The sequence below is a fragment of the Crocodylus siamensis genome, chromosome 2 (assembly GCF_052110815.1).
Source record: "Crocodylus siamensis isolate JL-2025a chromosome 2, ASM5211081v1, whole genome shotgun sequence".
Lineage (NCBI taxonomy): Eukaryota > Metazoa > Chordata > Crocodylia > Crocodylidae > Crocodylus > Crocodylus siamensis.
Window position 1 is genome coordinate 83876578 of NC_143396.1, and position 22233 is coordinate 83898810.

Below are 22233 nucleotides of genomic sequence, written 5' to 3' on the forward strand. Positions count from 1 at the left end.
TGGGAGGAAAGGTGTGCGGTATGCATGTAAACATGGTATATCAATTAGACGAATGCTCATTATGCCACAGTCTCACCAAATCAAGAAAATCTCTTACACACACAAAAAGAATGTGGTTGTATTTTCTTTTGTCAATGAACATGAGCTCATCATTAAACGTTAACAAAACTGTACACATCTGAAAACAATGATCAACCAAACCAGCACAGTACAACTGAAGATGAATAAAAGTTGCTGGCAACTGTAGTCCACTGTGTAACATCATTTTACTGCTTAATAAACCCAGGCACTCATGGTGTTATATAATCTAAGGAATATCTAGGGCCCTGTTTTCACAGCTGCCAAAACAGGTGACAGAGGACTATTCTTTCACCCACTCACAACCAGGAAAGGGGCCCCAAGCTGAAGAGCTGGTAGGATGATTAAAACCTAGGGTTTTATTATTTGTTTGTTGTTTTTTGTTTCAGGTAAGCACCAGAATCTGACAACACGCTGGCTCTGAATTCTTAAGTCAGGGTGGAACACAAAAATTAACTAATAATTCAGCTAGACATATCTTCTCAAGTAAAATCCTAGCTTTATTCTTGCTTGTAGTGATATTTACAGAAAGGTCCTGACAGTCTCTCCTTCAGATGTTTCATATCCAGAATCAGTGGGTGATCATTAGCCAAGGTCTGTTGCTTCATCTAGTTCCTCTTTGGGTTCCACATCTGCCTCATCAGTCCTATTGCACGTGGCATCTTTGGCAGACAGCTTTTTCATTTTAATGTTTGGCAGTTTCTTCAGATCACCATTCCATTCTCTTAAAGGGGGACAAAAGTGATGTTACAGAAATTACTAACAATTAAAATACAAAACCCTGAGGAATTCATTACTGCTTGGTTGCATATCCTGCCTGAAAACTGTTTGAGTAGAGCTGCAATTCTGTAATCAAAGATGGCTTCCTGGAGTAAGCAGTTTTAGTTTCCAGCCTCTGCAGGTGGGTCTGGTGTGACCAGTTCCCCTGCCACTCTCTCTCCATTCAGCTGTTCATGTTTGTGAAAGGGTGCTCATCAGAAAGCACAGCATATCAACAAGGGACCCAAAAATAACCTGAAGCAAGTGACGCTTTAGCTGTGAGAGAAGACTGCTGGGAAAGTACCCAGGAAAAAGGTAGCCAATCATTACGCTTAGTGGGGTGCTGAGTTAGGATCAGCAGACAGACAATCTCAGGGTAAGTCTGTGCACAAATACAGCAGACTGTAAAATACAGCAGACCAAAAAAAAATAATAATAAAGTTGGTTAAAATGCATGCTGCTCTATGCAACACTATAGGAATTGTGTGTATACTATATTAGTCTGTGACTTCAAAATCTCAGGCAAATCTGTATATGCCTAAGAAAAACCGAAGGTTCTGCAGAAGGTTGTGCTGCCGATTTATGAGGTTGTAATTCTTTCCTCCCAAGTTTCTACTTCTCCCTGCATAGTGATAGGGTTGGTCTTTGGATGAGACGCAAGCCAAGAAACTTAAGACTAGTATAGCTCAGCATCCCTGCACAAGTGCTAAATCAACTGTGTCTGTCTTTCTAAATCACACTATCGATTTAAATTCCCCCTGCAGTTTTCACATGGATAAAATGTTCTTTTTTCCTCTCCTCAATGCATATATGGCACTACTGCAGAGACTGGTTAAAATACCTAAGGCATCTTGGTGGTCTATTAAACGACTTATCTAGTTTGTCAAGTGCCCTTGGATTCTAGGAGATAAGTGACCCTGAAAAGCCCCCCAGAGTATTTGGGTACAGATACACATGCCAATTGTAGCAGGGTCCAAAAACCTGTTATAAGCTAAAAATATACCAAAACAATTGTAACTTTAATTCTGTTAGATCCAGGGTTAAAATTACAGTGGTTCAGTCATGTGTACCTCTTTAAAACCATGATGAAGTAATGACTGCACCACAACAGCTGATATGACCTCCCAAGTGACAACCCTCTCTCCCTTTAAAGCAGTTAAAAAGTGACATATCTACATAGCCCACAACTCACTTCACTCCCATGATCAATTTCTATTCTGCAGAATTGCTGACTTTTAGTCAATTGGATTCAAAGATGACAGATGTGACTCTCATGTATGTAAAATAATAAAAGTGCAAGTTGGATGAACTTCTCCACTTGCAGAACTCAACATGTGGAGCTAATTTTACATCTACCAGAAGACAGTTTTTCATTATGATCTATGAGAAATGTTGTATGACTGACTTCAAGGAGATACAAAGCACTTGTAATTTAAATTTAAAAGTTAAAGTTACAGGCTGTATACATGAGGAAGGACTCATTTAATTGTCACGTTAGGCCTGGTGTAAAAGTTACACAATCCACGCTTCAGTACAACAATTATACATAAAAGATTATTTTTCTTGAGGGCAAGAGCAAATATATTGATCATTTTTAAAGGGACAGTGCTAACAAGGTAATAAATCCACAGACCACTTCTATCACAATCATCACGGTACAGTAAATCACTCTGAACACACAACAGCTGGAGGGGTTTACTTCCCCAGAGTCCCCTGTAAAAACCACAACATTTCAATCTTCCTAACACCTGGGGGAAATCCTCCAAAGCTGCTTCCTTCCTCATAGCCACAGCCGCCTGAGGTATGGCAAGTAAGTCACTTCATCACCCAATTAAGACTTCTTATAATTTTTGCTAGATAAATATAGCCTGTCCCTTGACTGGATATCATTACTTGTATTACAGGCTTACATTGCCATGGGGAAAATGCTCATTTATCATGCTGAGTTGAGACCATTTAACCAATTAATGTACAATTATTACAGGCACACCTACTACTCACTCTGTACCTCTAAAAATACAGATTTAAAGATTTCATGTTATGAAGGGACATAGGAGTAATCATCTCAAACCAAATCTAAGTTTTATCTGGTCCACTGCCTCACAACCAGAATCAAAAGAACTTAAAAGAAAGCTCTAATTATGGAAGAACTAGTTAAATATTAAATATCATAGACCCATGCAATGCAAATTCCCAAGAACTATTATCTACAAAGAGCCAATCATGAAGCCTACTACACTCTTGGCATAGATATCTTACGCCATATAAAAACCCAATTATGTTGAGACCTTAGAAAATGGAAACAATAATCTCTTTGCACAAGCAATACAACACTTTTTTTTTTTTTTTAAAAGATAGAGTTTGTATGATTCACCCACTTAAGACTGAACTCTAAACTCAAATTGGCTTACTTAAGTTTATGTCCAGACTATACAAAACATAAACCACTCTGCTATAGGGTAACTGAGATGAGAATTACTATTTAGCTTCTTTTTTGGACAGAGAAGAGAGTGGTAGGAAGAGTAGTGCTAACGCACTTTTCCATTCACTGTTAAACTTAGTGTTTTGATCCTGCATATTAGTTTATCTGGCTGGTTAAAAAATGACTCTCTAGGCACAGTTGTAGAAAAAATGCGCTCTCTCTACCTGGAAGATGAGATTGCCTCTATTGTGTTCCCTACTGAGTTCACAGAACCATAAATCTGATCCCTCATGTCTGTCATTACAGCATAGCCCTAGGTTGTTTGCTATATGAACTGCTAGAAATTCAGACAGGGAATTTCAGGCACATGTTTGTTTGAAAATGCCTAAAATTTAGTCACTGAAGTTACAAGAACTCAATCATAACAGTCTCAGCACTTTAAACCTCATAATATTTCAATAACTACTTGTTAGCAGCCAGCAAGTTATACTTTTTAGGTTGTGGTTGCTAAGAAGTGACTTATTAAGTATACTGTTAATATTTCATCAGTTTTCCTTCAAACAAAAGACATTCTACCAATACTTGTGGAGGGTACTTTTTAAGTAGAAGCTGAAGGGAGCCAGTATCCTGTTTCCAGCAACGTCCTGTTAGGCGCGCACAGAATATATAAATGATTAAACATGACAACACAAACTCACCTGAAAATTTTAAGATGCTTGCTGTTCACAAAGTCAGGGATTTCTAATGGGGAAAGAAATGAACACATTAATTTCTGTATTATCCACCACAATGCTCATTTTTAAAAAAAGAAGCATCAGTTGTCTGCTGGCTAAAGGCCTATACTAATAAACTGAAATGTAAGGACAGATAGGAATGAAAATACGGATTAAATTCTCATGAGATCCAAGAGAAGTAGTCTAGGAAGCAGACTCTTCTTCCCATTGCCATAACCCAGGGAAAAGAATCTGTGATTTTTACCAGCATGCTTTTCCTGAACCCTCCTGTGGTTCTGTATCAGCTTTTGAAATTCTACAGCCAACAACTTTCTATCTAAAAGTATGAGTGCTCGAAAATCACTGATCCTTAAAAAGGAAGCTGCAAATGCCTAGTTTGATGACCAGGAGTAAAATTAAATGCATCACCTGCATTACATTAGTGCCTGGCATCCATGGCCTGTTGTGCCTCTGTACACTCGCACAGAAAGAGACAGCCCCCGCTCCACAGAATTCTCAGTCTAAATAAACTAAACAGGATTGAAGGGGAAAAGTATCATTTTCAAAAGGAACCAGTGCTTAAGAAACTAATTTCACTAAGTGTCAATGAGACTTAGGCCTGTCAAAGATCTAAGTCTTTGATTTCAGATTCCAATGGCAAAAGGTCAGAAGCAAAATGTCAGAAGCTAACACAACAAACTTTGCAATTGTAATTTATCCCTCTGTATTAACAGTGCTGCATATACACACCCCTGTCTGTGCCTCATTTCAAATCACTTGAGCTTCTCATACAAGAGAGAAGCTAACCTTGACAGCCTAGCATGAAACAGTAACGAGATTAGCTGACTTTAATGAAACTGTAAGATCAGAATAATGTGTTGTGCTTACCCTCTTGTGACCAAACAGGCTCAGTACCACCTAAACTAAAAGAAAGGCCCCCGCTTTCTTGAAGGATGAGCTGCCAGCATGGAACTTGAGCAAACAAAGAAAGCACAAGTGCCAACTCGTTAATTATTCATGCCTGGCGTGTAGTAATTGGTCACCTGGCCAAGTATAACTTTGAAAGAACTTCCGCCCAAAGCAGAGAACTGCGTATACACTCAAGAAGAACAGTTTGTGCACAAATATCCCTCTGCCTCTGAATCTTTCTGGCGTACCCCCATCTTGCCGGCCCGTCTATCTCTGTCATTATCTTTCTTATCAAGAGCTCTCAGTAATCTGCAGACTGCAACGGCTTATGTGAATCACTCGGAATCAAGTCTATTACCCACCCTGTAAATGCTGGGTAACATGATATCTGCATGCTGTAACTGAATAAATCAACTCCTCCGCCTATGCTGCATCACATCAGTAGCATAAGTAAAATAAACTTTCTGTATAACCAATACGCTTTAAATCATCTGACTCCTGCTCGCCGTTAACACCCACCTGTCAGGTCATAAATCCCTCCTCGCGCCAAGCCGGTCATGCAAATCAAGGGTGCACCAGTCATCGGGGTGCAACAAGGCCCAGGTCCTACGCCCTGCCACGTGAGCTCTAGGTACCAAAGTGTGATCCTATTCTACCCTGCTTAAGTCCCTGAAAAAGATTCAACACAAAAGGTGGATGCTCTCTGCTTTTGTGTGACTTAAGTCTTAAGGCTAAGATGATGGCATGTTATAAAAGTAGGTGAGATAACATTTTTTCTAGGACTTAAGCAGGGTGGGATATGAACACACTTAGGAGCCTAGTTCAGTGCTTAATGCTAGAATAGGATCTGGATCTTAGGCTTTTAAGCCACATTTTACAAAGGGATATATGCTTTTGAAAATTCTTTCCTAAAATGCTCTGCAAGGGGCAGATAATTCTGGACACAGTTCTGACAATGTAAAGAGCAGTACAATGTTAAAAAAAAAAAATGAAATTGGCAGGTATACAAATGTGTGTAATACTGTATTTTCATGCAGTGATACAGCTTTCTTGATCAAACAGAATATATTCTTGGCTGTGAAGCGTACCATTTTTTTCCATCCAAATATGAACCCGAGCTGCCTCAAGAACTTGAGATATTCTTGTTCAAGGGTCAGGGAGCATACCACTGTTTTATCCAGAGAGGTGGTGGAAACTCCATCCTTGGAGGTTTTTAAGACCCAGCTAGACAAAGCCTTGGCTGGGATGATCTAGATGGGGGGGTGGCCCTGCTTTGAGCAGGTGATTGGGCTGGATGACCACTTTCACCTCTAATTTGCTACAATTCTAATAACACTCATTGAAGTAATTATTAATGACAGCAATAAAGTATTGCTACAAACTATTTTTTCCAGTGTTGCAATCTGTATTTTGAAAGAAATGCAACTGTAAATTTTAACTACAATGTTTTGCTTCTATGGAGATGTTGAGATATTCTCTCTCTCTTGGGGCAACTCCAAACATATTTTGTAACATCACAAAATTTGTAGTGCTACTAAAAATAAAATGCTATGACCAGCCACACATTCAAAGCCTCTTGGCTGGAAAGCAGCAGGGTTGCCAGAAAGGCAAGCACCCCAGCTTCCTTCCACATCCCTATCCCCCAAACAGACTTTAAAGGACTCATAAACAGGCTTGTGAATGCTTTAAAGCCCCCAGCTCTTGGGCAGCCTGAGACCAAGCTGAAGCCAGTCTGGGGCTACCTGGGAGCCCTTTAAAGTTCCCAATTCTTTATTGGGCTGCTGGTGTTGAAGCACTACTTGCCCCCTTTAAAGCTCCAGGACTGTAGGCAGCTCTGTCACCACTGCTGCAACAGGACTGTGTTTGTACAGACTCTCTCAGACAGCCTGCAGGCTTTGCTATGCAGTAGCAGCAGGGACAGGGCTGCACCCAATTCTCCCTAACAGCTCGTTGCTGCTGGAAGAGCCAGCTGCTTTTCCTCTGTCCCTCTCCCACAATCAATCAAAAACTTCTCGGATGTGAGGTTGCCATTTTTGAAGCAGATTTGACATTTTATCACATGATTTATTGCTTGAATGTCTAGCATGTTACTATTTAATTTGCAGAACATGTTAATCACATGATAAATGCAATGTCTGTAGGGGCCTTGAGGTAATTTTCTCTCAATCACAAATCAGTAGCAACAGCTTTTTAACAGACAGCCTCTTATGCTGATTAGTGACCTCTCCAAATGAGCAGAGCAGGAAACAAGCGGCATAGCTTGATGATGGACTCTCTTTATGCAATTCAGAAAAAATGGAAGCTGCCTTTCTTTGGGAAAGTGGATTTTCTAGCCACCATCTGAAATTACATGGAAAACACTCTGTGGTCTCTTACCCAGTCCCTACCTGTTCCTTCTCATTGGGTTCAAAAAGGCTGTACCAAGTAAAGAAATTAGTGCACCATTTGTCCAAGAATGGGAAGCTAGCTACTCTGAGGCACAGACATGACTCAGAGTTATTTCTTGACCATTTGTGAACTCTTATAGGTGACCTGCTTCATGTCATCAGTAACAATGAGCAATTTAGAAAAATGCTAATGCTCAGCAGCCTTGAAGTTTTAGCAAAGCGTGAAATGTCTCATTACTATCTAGAAACAGTTATTCAGTTTTAAGGGGCAGCAAAATGTCTCAACCAAGAAGTATGCTACCTTTCTGGCATTAACTCTAATTTACCACTTCATATCTTTAAAATCTCACATTGATTCAGATGGCACCTATGCTGTCCTCAAACCCTGAACAAGAAGTGAAAGTCAGAAGCTATTCTGTCTTTGTCCACCTTTCAATTTTCCTCAGTATCAAGGTAATAAGCCACATAATACTATCAACGCTGAATTATGTATCTTATTTTCCCCATGATAAAATGCAGCATGAAACATGTCATTCATCTTGGTGTTTGTAGTTGGACAGTCTGCTATTGAAAAAATCCTTTTCCTTACATTTAATTAAGGTCACATATCAGAGTTACAGTTTATCAGATATGTCTGGAAAAGAACTGGATGTTACCCTTAGCTCTTCTTCTACATATATCCTGACCGCTATAAAAGACTCTTTTGTACTCTTCTTAGTCTTTTCAACCCTTGCTTTTGAATCTTGCTTCCTACTGAACAGCTTTAACTACCATCTCTATTACTGTTCATATCAGGGAAATCTACCAAATTCTTGTCAGCTGATCTGCTGTCCATGGGGTTCTCTACAACTTTTGCAAAAGGCATTAGAAGTGCCTGAAAACTTCAGATTGGAGACCTACATTACTTTACATTTAGTTCACATTTAGAAGATTTCCTTCATGGAAAAAAGAATACTAGATTTTTTTTTTTTTTTAAACTTACTTCTTTACAAGTTGATGGCATTCATTTGGGAAAGCTTCCAATTTGCCACAAACAAGGGAATATTTTAAGCCTTTCTGGACAGTACAGCAATAGTGTGGGACAAGTTTTCCTTTTTCCTATACATTTCATGATCACCTCAAGTGCAATCACTGTACCTACATGACAGGCTATTACTTCCTGAGCTGCTGAATCCAGATAAAACTTCTGGGAGTTTCAAGTTAAGACAAAAGAATTTTGTGCTTTGCACGTGTAGTGTTGTGGGAAAGAAAAAACCTCATTTTTCTTTTAAGACTAAAAAATTTGAGCTTGTAGTTATATTCATCCTCATTAATGTAGTATTTTCACATAGCTTCTAAGCAACAAAGAAAACACTAGTAGTGCACTAAATCTACTGTGTAGGGTTATGCTAATCAGTAACTTATATCTATATGGTACTTTAAAAATATGGACACTGTGACTATTTCTATACTATAGGAGTTGTCAACTGGGGGTATGCTACCCCTAGGGGTGCTTGGAAAGGTCCCCTTCCCAGGTGAGCAGGGATGAAGCACCACCACCCACCACCCCTCTCCACTGCCCACTGCCCCGTGGTGCTGCTGCACACCATCTTCCCACGGCCCATATGGCTCCATGCTGCTGACGGGCTCCGTGCAATTGGCCAGGTGCAAGACCTGTCAGCAGTCTGCAAAGCTGCACACAGTGGGTGGTGGTGGTGGCCACTGTGTACAAGCTTCCCCCTGCCCCCCAGCCACCAAAAGGGGTACAATTCTTTAAAAATGTTGGAAACCCCTGCTATACTACATGGAATCAGGAGTTCAAATAAACTGATCAGAAGCTTTTGGATTGGTTTCATCCCAAATGTGTACTAAATTAAGACAACCATACAATAGTGTATCCTAAAATTCTATTTTTGTCACCAAGAAACTATCCTATTGCTACTTTAAGAATGTGTTTTATCCATTGAACCACAATGAAACCTTGGAGAGCTGAAGCTTAGCTAACAACTGCTGATCTGGTGTGCTTTTACTTTTGCTCCACTTAACACAATGTTGTCTCCAAGTTCCCACCCTCTGTTATTCTCCATGATAAACCAAGATTTGCAGCTAAGGAATGTGTGATCTTGGATGAAGATGAACAGAAAACCTAGAGATGGGCTAGTTGCAAATTCAGTGAAATACAGGATTGGCAACTATCTGTAAATTTACAGACACTCCGTAAAAAAAACACACCCACTAAAAGTACAGGGGTTGGAGGGGGTCAGGATAGAGGTGCAGACCAGGAGGAGGAGAAGCAGTGGGTGAAGGGTCCATGCTAAGACAGAGGGAACAGGGTCAGCAAGGGCCAGGCTGTGGGGTGGGCTAGGAGAGGCAACACGGTGAAGAGTGCAACTAGGGTTGCAGGGGGCAGCATAGGGTAAGACCGCTGTTGCAGTCACACAGGACTGCAAATCCAGGATATTTTTTTTTTAAGTGAAAGAAAAACGTCAGTAAAAAAAAATTCTGTGTCATTAAATATGTGCAGGTTGTCAGTGAAAGAAGTTTGCAACCCTGGAGTCAAACCACTTTGAACTATAACCCTATCATGTTTCTCATCCTAAGTAGGTTGGAGCCTGGTAAGAGCTTGGATGGGAGACCAGTGAGAAAAAATTAAATCTGAATTTAAAAATCTAACCATGAAGGATTGATACCAAACTCTCTAACTTAAAACAACATTGGTGGCTGAGTGGTAGAATTTCTGCCTCCCAGGTGGGAGATCTGAGTTCAAAGTCCTGGCTGGATCAAGTAGGGGGGTAAGTGAAGTGGCAAGGGGGAAAAATTCTTGTCAGAGTGGAAGGGGTCATTGTGTTTTAAAAGCGCCAGCACTGATGGCTGGGTGGTAGAGTTTCTAGCTGCCACGTGAGAGGTTTGAGTTCAAATCCCAGCTGGGGTGAGTGATGCAATAGGGAAGAGTTCTTGTTGCAGTGGAAAGCGGCTGTTGTGTTTTATTAGGAAGGCCAACCGCACCTTGTCATGCATCCACAGATGCATCTCCAGCATCCAAACAGGTGATCCTCCCCCTCTATGCGGCACTGGTCAGGCTGCAGTTGGAGTACTGCGTCCAGTTCTGGGCGCCACACTTCAAGAGGGATGTGGACAGCATGGAGAGGGTCCAGAGGAAGGCCACTCGTATGATCAGGGGACAACAGAGCAGACCCTATGAGGAGAGGCTACAGGACCTGAACCTGTTCAGCCTCCAAAAGAGAAGGCTGAGGGGGGATCTTGTGGCCTGTTATAAACTAGTCGGGGGGATCAGCAGGCATTGGGGGAGTCCCTGTTCCCCTGAGCACCGCCAGGAGTGACCAGGAATAATGGTCACAAGCTGGCAGAGGGTAGGTTTAGGTTAGCTATCAGGAGGCGCTACTTCATGGTCAGGGCGGCTAGGGTCTGGAACCAGCTTCCAAGAGAAGTGGTGCTGGCTCCTACCCCGAGGGTGTTTAAGAGGAGGTTAGACGTACATCTTGCTGGGGTCGTTTGACCCCAGTATTCTTTCCTGCCATGGCAGGGGGGTCGGACTAGATGATCTGCTCAGGTCCCTTCCGACCCTAGAAACTATGAAACTATGGTAAAATATCAGATTTTTTTGGCCCCGCATAGATGTTTGCCCAGCAGAGAAAACTTTTAACATTTTACCTTCCTTTTGGTAAAGAGTTCTGAGCACTTCAAAAGATGGAAGAGCCTGGTACTATGTAAAGCTCAAAGCAGAGATCAGCAAAAGCTTAAACAATTTTTGCTTTGTTTTTATTAAAACTTTCATTTTAAAAATCTGCCTCCTAAAATTATATTTTCTATGGTAACTTGGAAAGACTAACCATAGATTGTAATATACTGTAGAACTAGGCCATTACTCAAATACATTCACAGAAGACACCAGAATTCAGATAAATTTACTATTATAACCACAAACAACAAATCCTATGGCTTGGTTTTCCTATTATTTATAATTTTGACCAATTCAATTTCTTTTCTTTTCCCGTAAGTGAACACAAGATAGTCCAAAAGCAGGCTGCATTAAATAAAATTATTTCCTAAAAGACTCTAATATCAAAGTCTGCTTCGTTATGAATTACACAGAGAGGTTTTGTTATTACTGTGATTTAAAAAAGAAAGTCCTGATAATTTTATACTCTTCATTACAAAATATTGCCTACTCATTCATATTTATTGCAGCAATAACAGACATTAATTTCTGTAGAATAAAATGAGAAAAGTCATCAAGAGCCCACTGAATCTCGTTTCTAGTAGTGCAATAAAGTAATCCAAGAATTTAAGTGCTTGCTATGAATATATATATATTCATATACATATATATATGGAAGGTTGATTAATGTTTACCAGATTAGCGGTTGAAAAATAAGCTAAGTATACAGAGAGTGTATACCGACACAGGGTACATTCTGTTTTATTATTCAGGGTATAAATAATCATCATTCAAGCCACTGAATGTTATATAAAATATATACAAAATTCTAATATAATAAAAGGCTTAGTCTGTCCATCTGTCCATAACGTTCTAGGCTAACTGTTCTAGGCATGGTCCATAGGGTGGGTGGCAATTGGCTGGTCTGGAACGTTACAGACAGACAGACAGACAGATTAAGGCAGACAGGAGGCAGTGGTCGGGGGCCAGGGAGCAGGTCAGGGGCACAGCGTGGTGCACTGCCTGCCATGGGGCACTACCTGCTGAGGGGCACTCCCTGCTGCGGGGCATGGGCATGACTCTGTGGCACGCTGCTGCTGGGCACTGCTGCGTGGCATGGTACACCACACTATGCCCGCTCCCCCCCTCCCCACTGCATTCCCCTCCCTACTACCTGTTGTTGGGAGGCATGCTTCCAGACCACCGCTGGCAGGGAGCAGGAGGCAGCGGTGAGAGAGGGGAACAGTCACTGTCACTGCATGGCCCCAGAACAGCACACCCTGTCCTGCTGTGCCCGCAACTGCCTCCACCCAGGGAGGTAGTGCAGGGTGGAGCAGCATACTGGGCCACATTCAGAAGGAGCCGGGGGGGGAAGGGGGGGGAACAGGATATGCCACCTCTTGACTCCCTCGCGTGTCCCTGGATGAGCCACGGAACTCTGACTGCTGCATGAACTGGCCGAGCCGGGGCCCCAATCATGGTGACCGGGACCCTGGCTGGGCCAGGTCGTGGGGCAATCATAGCCCTGCAGCTCCCCCAGTGGCACAGCACAGGGGAGCCAAGAGGAGAGCGTGGGCCCACGATCTGTGCACAGGCAAGGGCAGGGCAGCTACAGGTTGCACTCGGCCTCTGCTCCCTGCCTCTGCTTTGTCCACAACATAGTGTGGCATGGCTCCCTGTGCCTCAGTGCCCGGCCCAGCCCGCCCTGTACTGGGACTCACGTGGTGCCACACTGTTGTCAAAGCATAGGCAGGGAATAGAGGCTTAGCAAAGCCCACAGCTGCCCCACCCTTGCCTGTGCACAGACCAGGAGGCCATGGGCCATGCCCACAACCTGTTCTGGCTGGGGTCCATTCATGGTGACTGGGACCCCAGCTGCACCGGGTCATGGGACAATTGGAGCCTGGCACCTATTCCAGGGGCACAGTGTGCGTGTGTGGGGGGGTGTGGAAAACACGCCCAGACCTGAACCGGGGCGGGGGGGGGAGGGAAGAGAGGGAGAGCAGAATCAAACTGGGAGGGGGAGGGGGGAAACGGGAGCTGGGGGAGAAATGGGCTTGGACCCAAACCAGCAGGGAGGAACGGGCCTGGACCCAAACTAGGAAGGGAGGGGAGGGAAGAAACAGGCCAGGACCCAAAGGAGCGGGGGTACCAGACATGGGCCTGTGTCCCTGCCTGCCCATCATTATTGACAGGCAATTTGCTACTGTTCAAAAATGGCTGTGCATCACTGACATCAGCAAAGTAACTAGTATCTCAAATTGCAGCACCACCACATTTTGCCTCCAAAAAAGAATGCAAGCTGGAAAGAGACTTTACCCTGTGCCTTGACCCGTCTCATGTAGCGTTTGGCAACCTTTTCAGGCTAAGCACCAAAATGACCAAATCCAGTTTAGAAGCAGGCAAATGGGCAGGAGCAATGCCACAGCATTGAAGATGGTCTCTGCTGCTCAAGTCCTCCAGCCCCACCAAGTGGTATATCCACAGGCCAAATGGCTCCCTGGGCCAGATCTGGCCTGCAGGCGATAGGTTGGACACTTGGTCTAGTGTACCAAGGAAGGGTGGGATATAGCTGCCATAAGAGAGCTTTGCATTACATGGCTAGGGACCAACATGACACATAAAGCAGTTTAAGTAATCAGAAACTGGTTTAAACCTGTGACAGAACAGATGTTCAGTGCACATAAAACTGGCTTGAAAATAGCTGAACTGGTCTGAGATAAATCTGGTTGAATGCAGTATTAGATTTAACTGATTTGGGTCAAACTGGTTTATGCAATGTCTGTCCCAGACCCCTTCCTGATTTAAGTTATATCAAACTCTTCCAGCATCCCAGCATGCTCTCGAGGCTGGGTGGGGCTCTCTGCTCCATGGTTGCAGCTCGGGCAGAGACTGCACATACAGCAGGGTCCACCTGGTTTCTCCTGCTACCCCCATCCACTCTGCCTTACACAGACACCTCTCAGCATTAGCTAGCATACCACATGCTGGCTACAGTCTGTGCTGTAGGAGACCGGACAAAGGGAGACAGGACAGGCTTAGGGCTCTTTGGAGCTAATCAACAGGTAGTTGTTAAAGTCCCTCCTTCCTTGGAACAAGTTGTTTAAGGAGAGCTTGAACTAATGAGAGATCCTTTTCTTTTGGTGATGGGGTGATAAATGCTGTATAAATCCCTACTGGCTTCCTCACTGACCAGTAAGGGGGGAGGGAACCCTTCCCTAATCAGAGCCTCCTGCCAGGGCCTGGCCATGCACCCCCCACCCCTCAGCTCAACATTGTGCTAGGGAAGGCTCCTCTAGCACCCACCAGCTTCTAGTCTGAGCCACTGCAGGCATGTGTCTGCATTTTCTCAGTCCAGAGGGGATGTCTGTGCAGTTACAAACTGATTCAGCCTAGGCAGGGTTAGACTAACTTGCAAAAACTGAATCACAATTCAGGCTCAGGCTTCTTGGGTGTCTGTTCCTAGCCCATATGGCATGAGTCTAGTTCCTGGACACTGAAATGTGGAGTCTCCTGTATGAACAGTAATAATCACCAAACCATCCGTTTTACTAGCAGGCCACATATTAGATACCTAAATGAATAGCATGTTTTACAAAATTTCACATAGCTGTCATCTCCCAATGAACTCAGTGGAGACAGCTACTTGATCAGTACTTGTGAAACATCATAAGCATGATAAAAGATTAACTACTGACTTAACAGCCTAACTACTGGCCCCTAATTTTGAAAAATCTTAGCCAACAGCTTTGGTTATAAATAGAACGTTTGGGATTATATTCAATCTAGGATCCACAAAGGATTTCTGTTTCTACTATATTCACAGATGATAACCCATCCTATCACTATCTAAGTATTAACAACGAACTCTGTGCAAGACAAATATTTATAATAAAAGAAGGTCCATATGGACGACAAAGTACATTGTGTACTTGGAAAAAGAAACAATTACTGGGATTTAAAAAAAATAAAACATATAGAAACCAAGAATGGCTAAGAAAGAAATATGGGGAAAGAGGTATACTACAGAAATATTAGAGGAAACTGTTGGCTTACAAGACTAATAATTTTACCCATGCACAAGTATATATACCCATGTCCCTTACTCTAAATAATTTTAAATTTCCGATTGAAAAATTTTGCCTAAGCACAGGTATTAACCACAAAGATTTCTTTTTAGAAACAGACCCATTTTTCTATTGAGTAAGGCTAGGGACAGAAATTACACATAAAGTGGTATTAATCGGAAACCAATTTAAACCTGTAACAGAACAGTTCAGCGGATACAAATCGATTTCAAAATGGTCAAAATCAGTTTTAGATAGACCTGGATGGATGTAGTATCAGACTTAACGAATTTAGGTAAAACCATCCTATGAAACTTCTGTCCCAGAGCCCCTCCTGACTCATGATACTTTGCAATCCCCCAGCATCCCAGGATGCCTTGCACCTTCAGCACAGCTCCCCCCCCCCCCACATTACAGGGTGGGTGGTCTAGTCTCTGGCCCACTGTCTGCTCCAGCCAAACCTGGCTGGCCCCACCTCCGGGCTGTCAAAGAGCTTAGGCAGCTAAGCCCCCACTCCCCAGCCCAACCCATGGACAGCACAGGGGCCAACAAGGCTGGGTCCAGTACAGGGGTGAGGCAGGGGCGACTGCCCAGCCAGGCTACAGGGAGGAAAGACCCTGCCTTGTACAGAGCCCCATAGGGGGGCATGGGCAGGGTTGGGGGCATTTGTTCCCTTCCTACACCTGCCCTGTGGCTGAGAGGCTGGGTTTGGCACAAGGGTGGGATTGCGGCAATCTCCCAGCCAGACAGTGGGGTGGAAAGCCGGACTGTGGGGGAAAGCCAGGCTGCATGAGAAAGCCCATGCTGTACAGGACCCAGCTGAGGGAACTGTGCCTAGGGCAAGCTGTCACAGCTGCATATATTTAGAGAGAGTTCCACCAAAAACTTCAAGAGAACCAGCTGTTTCGATGGTTCTCTCAAATAGTTATGACAAAAAAATGCATTTGATGGATATACCTCATCCAAAGGCCGCATTATTAACTATAGCACTAAACTGCGAGTCTCAAATTCACTTGGTTTTCTAACATGAATTCTACTAAATTGTCTGCAGTGTTGTTTCATTCCAGGTATCCCATCTTATTTTAAACATTATCACCATTCAGTCTTTGTTCCTATATGTACAACCATGTATTTAGCTACATTAAATGTCTTGTTGAAATATGTTGTTTACATTACCATATAATCTAGACCAATCTTTCCCATTTCTGTAAATAAGTTTGAGTGGCAAGTCAATGACAACCCCTGTCCTGAAAAACTTACAATCTCTATACCTAGGTCACTTAAAGAAGAGCACTGGGATAGGTAGCAGTATGACTAAAAAGGAGCAGGGGGCGGGGGGAGTAGTAGTTACTGGATTATAAATTAATGTGGCCGACATTTAGTGGATAAATGTAATTATATTTCTCCGTTCTCTCTCTACATAAAATTAAGATGATCTTCACGATATAAGGATTTTGAAAAAACAAACAAACAAAATAGTTATTTTCTGATTAATTAAACTTTGAGAGTTCATTTGGATATGTATGCTTGCTTCTGTTCTGATATAAGAGAATTACTGAAAATTAAGCATTTATCTGAAATACTGAAAGTTCAGATGAGGTAATTACTATGCAGGTGTACAGCTAAAAATGGCACATCTCAGTACCACAGATGTCTCTTTTCAAAAGGCTTTTCATAGTATTTACAGACACCTAAAATATGATATTTTCTGTCATTCACGAAGTACTCACAATATACCAGGAAGCCCAAACCAGTAGCTATACAAGTAGTTAGGCACTGCAGGAGATGTTAGAAGTTACAAGTTACTCCTAAGGTTAGTTATGTAGATGCGACTGAAATCCCTTTTATTGTTACCATTTCTGGATGAGTTTATATTATAATTTATAATTACTAATTTATTTAAATATTAAAATTGCCATCATGCTCTCTTTTACATAAAATAAATTCAGGTCTGTTAATCCCCAAGTTGTAAAGAAAAAAAAGACATTTAGAATTTCTGTCCACATCAACATGATTGTCTACACAAAAGTGTCCAAACCCGAGTTAACCTTTTTTAGAGCTACAGTATTATGTACTGTGAAGTTTCTTCAAGGCAAAAGGCACAAACACAGACAGGAGAAATTTGAATTTGGTTAAAAAGACACCGAAGTATTAAGCCAGTTTGAAGATATTCCCTGTCATTAAAGAAGCTTCTAGTGATAATGATGAACTGGAACCATAAGAACAGACTCTCCAGCTGACTTTTTTTTTTTCCTTCTCATTCTAATTACAGTATTTAGCAGCAACAATTTTCTCTGAATGAGAATAGAGTCCTGGACAGAGAAAACCTACAGCAGCTGTGATAACAAATAACGAATGATGCCAAATTGTATTTAACTAGTATTTAACATGTAAAGTTGCACCATCAACTTAAAGTTATTCTTGTTGAATTTTTTTAACTTACTATTGTTGTAAGTAAAAATTGAGATAACTCTAACTGAAAACATTTCTGGTTTAGTCTCTATTTTTTCCAATGCATTTGCTTTGTGCATTTAACAGCATTGTCTGTTTTGCGGTTCGTATGAGTCTTCCATGTAGCAATAAGAGAGAAAAAAATTGAGAAGGACTAGGAAAGTATTATTTTAAAAAGACAGAAAGTGAAAGAGAGACTTTGTGCAGCTGAGCAATTTGAAATTGAGAACAGATAAGAAGTCGCTTCCCTATGCTGTCTGAGAAGAAAGAAATGCAAATAAAAAGGGACTAGAGGGAAAGGTGGATTGATATTACACTTAACTTTAAGCACCTGCAAATTCTTCATTACTGTATGCAAACCACAGCATGTGGGAAGATTAAATAAGCTAAGGTACTTGTAAAATAGTTCTTTCTATCAATATTAGAAATACTTGTGCCAAATATATTATGAGGCCACAATTTAAATTCCAGTCAGGGAAAAATGTCAATTTTCCACTTCTTTAGTGTTTCCCCTTTCAGCATAGAAAAGCAAGGGAAAAAAAAGGAGAACTGCCCCCACCCCCTTCCTAGCTGATAAAACCGCTGACAAAACTGCACTATAGACGCTCATGACACTTCCAGTCTACACACAGTTTTGGAACAACCTATTTTTACTGAATATGAGCCAACAGTATACTTTTGCTGCAAAAAAATATATCTCAACAGCATTTTGAATTGTACTGGCAGGACTGTCAATTGCAGATCAAGATCTTTCTGCTCTATTTAGCAGTAGTAGTAAATAGTATCTAATTTATAGTGCATACAGTAAAGAGAGATATAGACAGATTGCAAAAGTCCAGAAAAGAGCAATAAAAATGATTAGAGGCCTAGGACCCAATGTATTAGAGTGAAATTAGGATTATTTAGTCTGGAAGACTGACAGAATTTGATGCCAGCCTTTACGTACCTGATGGGGTGATATAAAGAAGATGGAGATAGACTATTCTCTGTGGCTGTAATGGACACAACTAAGACCAATGGCTTCAAATTGCATTAGAAGAAATTTAGGTTAGAGCAAATTTAGGCCAGAGCTTTGGAAGAACTGTCTCACAATGAAGATGGTTAAATATTTGAGCAGCTTCCCTAAAGAACCTCCATCTTTGGAAATTTTCAAGAGCTGGTTAGACAGATACTTGACCTCAATGTTTTAGGCCATAGACAGGCATTCATTTCACAGAATTGCCGTAAAAGTCTTAGCGCTGGAAAAAGTGTTTGGGGACTTTAAGCATACAAATAATTTGCAATATGTAGGAGATGCGCACACACTCCCTGAGGCTGGCGGTGCACCCCCTGAGATTGGCCACCGCTGCCGGTGGCATCTGCTGGTGGTTGCTGCTCGCCACCCCTTCTCCCTTGCTGCTGACACTGCCAGCGGCATCTGCAGGTGGTCGCCAACTGCCTCCAGCTGCCGCTGCCGCCGTGTCTGCAGGTGGTTGCTGATTGCCACTCGCCATGCTCCCCCTCACCCCCAATACCACTGCAGCTGCCTGCAAGAGCTCCCTGATCACCACCACGATGCCCCCACCACCTGCGGGCAGTCGCTGTGTCCCCCCAGCCTTGAGGCACATGACATTCATGATATAAGTGCTCTAGCCGGGTGAGGTCTTCAGCCCAGAGGTGCTAGAAGGCTGCTCCTTAGGTCACCTCTGCCTTTAGAAGAGTCCAGTAATTGAAAGCCTGTCCTCAGCTGGCTGCAGGGATGGGTGGAGCAGAAGGGCCTGGCAAGAGAGGGTTGCAGGTCTCTCCTGGGACTAGTTGTGGGAAATGCCCTCTGCCCATACACAGATCTTTTTCCAGGTCCAGGCAGAGGCAGGAAGTGAAAGCCCAGGCCTTGAGCCTTCCTAGGATGATTCCAGGCTGGGGGAATGCCCTCATTTTGCACAGACCTGAGTTGACCTAGGACTGTTCAGTGTTAGGAGGTATTGGCAGCCACAGCAGAGTCCCAACATGGCTTCCTGACAGCTTGCCCATAGGTGGGCTACCAAGGAGCCAGTGCTTTCCTCCCTCTGTGTCCCTTGGAACGAGTGAGGGAGAGTTGGTTAGCAACGATCCTGCCTTGAGCAGAGACGTGGACTAGATGACTTCCTGGGGTGCCTAATAAAGCTTAAGTGATGACTTGGTTTTGGCAATGATGTCCATTTAAAAATATAGACAATTCACGTGTGTGTTTGTTGCTCATCTATCTCAACACCATATCCTCCCTGGTTTTCAGAGTTCATCATTCCTATCCCTTGTGCTACTGAACACCTACTGCTTCTTATAGTTCCAGGTTTATGATTTTCCACCTTTTCTGTTTCCTTCTCCCTCCACCACCTTTCTTTCTTTTGCTCTAGCATAGCTAACATTTACAAGCAACCTTCAAGGAGGCAAAAAAGTACACTGGAGAATGATTTTTACAATGGCAGGCAAGTGAAATATCTGACTTGTCTTCTTTGTATTAATAATGATGTTTTGAGTCTACTTTTATTGGTCTCTTTTTTATATCTAAATTACAGTTTATTTTTTGTGTCATGGTAGTTCTCATGAGTCTTTAGTTATTAAAGGTTAAGTGGGAGGGATATTTTATAAATATATACTTACTGAGGCTATGAACAAATATAACTTTTAACCTCCCTTAAGAGGGGAGGCGAAGCTGCCACTCAGGAATGCACATGAGCTGTTATAACTATTATGTTTTCATGCTTCTGCACTGGTAAAAGGCTGGATTAAATCGGAGTGAATTTGCAATCTTTTTGCTATGCTTGCGTTGCTAAAGGTGCATACAAATGTAAATAACATCACAAGAGCTTATATTAGGGGTGCGCTGATAGAACTTTTTGGGGCCGATACCGAGAACCAAATTTAAGGAGGCATATCCACTGATACCAATCCGATATAGCTGCCATCAGCTGGTAAGCCTGTTGTGGTGGAAAGGTGGGGCAAGGGGGTGGGGGGGCAGATCGATACCGCCCACAGTGAGGGAGGGGGCAGGGGCAGGTGCTGCCCAGTGTGGATGGGGGGAGGGCACTGGAAGGTGGCACAGCTCTTGCATTGGGGGCAGCTCCTACCACTGCTTGAGCCCCGGAAGGGCGGGAGGGCATGTGCCCCCACATCTGCACAGCATGAGGTGGTTGCAGCTGCAGGTTGAGAGCTGGCACTGTGTGGGGCTCTTCTCACTAGGGGCTGGGTTCAGAGCGGGCTTTGGCAGCGCTAGGAGGAGACTGCAGCCACCTCAACTTTCACCGCAGCTCTGCTCCCAACCCCACACTGCCACCGAACACGGCTCTGGCTGAATGCCCTGCCTCCACCCAAGCGCCAGGAAAAGGTGCAGCTGTGCCAAGCGGCAGGCAGCAGAGCCTTGGCAAAACTTGGGGTTTTGCCAAGCACCACCAGAGCCCACTCTGAGCCCAGCCCCTGCCGAGAAGAGCCCCATGCAGTGCCAGATCTGGCTCCACCCCGCAGCTGCAGCCCACCCTGCACTGCGCAGATCTGGGGGCATACCCCCCCACCCTCCTAGGGTGCAAGCAGCAGCAGGAGAGCTGTGCCTCCGTCCTGCGCCCCTTCTCCTCCCCTTGCTGGGCAGCACCTGTGCCTGCCCTGTCCGTCACCACAGGGGGCACTGATCTGCCCCCATGCCCCTTCCAACTTACCAGCTGGAGGCAGGCTGCCGGCTCCACTCTGTGCTGCACTGTGGCTGCACGCAGCATGGCCATTTATTGGCTCCACTGGGCCAATATCTGATACCAGACAATTTTCTTTATATCAGTACTGATCTGATATCGGACCAACGTATGAGTGCACCTCTAGATATACTACTATAATTTAATATCAGTACAATTGTTACATATGTCTATACCCTGAGATAAGCTAAAAACAGTGTGACAAACATTCATTACCAAGTTTGACAAGGTTATTAAATGTACAGCTCTAGATCTCTAACTGAAGGGAACAGAAGAAAATATCTTTGTACTGAGGCTGAAAAGTATTCCTGAAGCAGAGCTAGGGGTGGGGCAGGAGACCCATTACAGTGAAATACCACTCCTCTGAATTTACATGAAGAAATCCAAGAAATAAAATCCAACATATTTAACTCAGCTTGGGGCTGTTTAATTTCCTTTGGCTCCACTGTACCTGTTACAGGAGCCGTGATCCAATCCAAAGAAAGAGAAAGCAGTAAATCAATGTGAAAGCAAAACCAAGAGATACTGGACTACCTTTCTGATTTGTAGGTCTTTTCTGTGAAGGTCTTTAGGATTTAGTAGTCTGGGACACCCTGACACACCTCATGTTCACAAGCCCCCAGGCATTTCTTCAAATGTGACTGATATACAGTAAGATACGAAACATGAATCTACTGAAACTTTTGTATCACTGCGCTACTTGTGAATGATTCAGGTCACGGGATCATCAGTGATGCTAGACTTGCATCATTAGTTCTCTTGCTAGACTTACATTAGTAAGAGAACATCACAGTGTTTTATGGTCTAAATAAAGGCTTCGTTTCCATGACTTTGAGAAGGTTACTATTAATGAATAATAAAATCTTGAGAAACTTATGCTTGTCTTTCCAAATAAGTGCTAATAAACCAATGTACAGCATCATGCTCATTCTTATATACATAAAGATAGCTTTTCAAAGAGGGCAGTCAGCCTGTTTAGGCTAAAAAACTAAAGGCAAGGCCTAAGAGAGGTGCTGGAATTCCTGTTTCTTCAACACAGGTAGGTTATAATCACTTTTTAAAAAGAGAAGCCTAAGGCTTACAACAAAAAC

General features: G+C 43.0%; 1 protein-coding gene across 1 annotated transcript in view; it reads right to left on the reverse strand.

Moving 5' to 3' along the window:
* Positions 1–104: 104 nt before the first annotated feature.
* The window catches only part of TMA16 (translation machinery associated 16 homolog), a 60258-nt gene continuing 38129 nt past the window's right edge, over positions 105–22233 (reverse strand). The window contains 3 exon segments of the mRNA XM_090036255.1: positions 105–666; positions 668–802; positions 3958–4000. Of these exon segments, the coding sequence (XP_089892381.1) occupies positions 579–666; positions 668–802; positions 3958–4000 (266 nt within the window). The 3' untranslated portion in view covers positions 105–578.